This window comes from Plasmodium inui (genome assembly GCF_000524495.1).
Source record: "Plasmodium inui San Antonio 1 unplaced genomic scaffold supercont1.68, whole genome shotgun sequence".
In the NCBI taxonomy this organism is placed as follows: Eukaryota; Apicomplexa; class Aconoidasida; order Haemosporida; family Plasmodiidae; genus Plasmodium; species Plasmodium inui.
In genome coordinates this window covers 42,937-43,820 of record NW_008481902.1, presented here as the reverse complement: position 1 = coordinate 43,820, position 884 = coordinate 42,937, and the positions used below count along the sequence as shown (strand labels likewise).

Genomic DNA, 884 nt, shown 5'->3' with positions numbered 1-884 from the left:
TATTCTTCTAAGTCGAAGCGTGGATTTATGAGTTCCCAGTATTTTTCCTTCCATAATATTGGACATATTATAAATGTTATTTATGGTAGATTCAAGATCGAATCTTGTTGAATTCTGCTAGGTTGGTAAAATGAGTGTTGCGAAAATATGGAATAGGCGGAAAACTATCTGAGTGTATTATAAAGAAACACGCATGTACACTATACAAGTGTTGAACATATGATCCGACGTGGTACTTTCTGAAAAACAAGGACGATCATAATCATGTAAAGAGCGTTTTAACGAATCTTCTGAATATACGGAATCGAGTCAGTAAGGAATACAATCAATATAGCTGTGAAAATTACTCTCATAACAGTAAATTCCAGATTTTGAACGAAAAAGTACAGGAGAAATTCTTGATTAAGTATTCTAAGGACTTTGAATCTATTCTGTGTAATATCCATTCAAGTGATAGGTACGAGTCTTATAATAAATAGATTACTTGTAATGGAGGCTCATATGGTGACTAAACAGTAGATTGTATTGAGTTCCTAGATTTATGCAATAATATTTGTGATGAATTTCTTAACCAACAAACCAGAGTATACATTCCTATTCATATTCTGGAATGGTGAAAAAACACATGTAAAGGATAAACATGGGTTAGTAATAGAGAACCCCTGAGTTCATGATATATCTCCACATCGCGGGGATATCGTTTCGGCATGCTCAGTAGTGGGGTGGACAGCTGTCTAAATACCTACCGATCCTGAACCATCAACTCCGAATAATGTGCGTACAGAAAGTCTCGGATTTGAGAGTTGGGCGAAACAGCCATGACTTGACGTGTCGTTAAAAAATCCTAGGAGGAGCGGGGGCCTAGGAGGAGAAAGAGAACCTTC

At 36.7% G+C, this 884-nt stretch overlaps 1 protein-coding gene across 1 annotated transcript; it reads left to right on the top strand.

Annotated features, from left to right (window-relative positions):
• Positions 1 to 251: 251 nt before the first annotated feature.
• Positions 252 to 479, top strand: C922_05410 (hypothetical protein; the record flags this gene model as incomplete). The annotated part of the gene is made up of 1 exon (XM_008820981.1): positions 252 to 479. A coding segment is annotated over one exon (228 nt), but the record flags the coding sequence as incomplete, so codon positions are not given.
• Between the last annotated feature and the right edge of the window lie 405 nt (positions 480 to 884).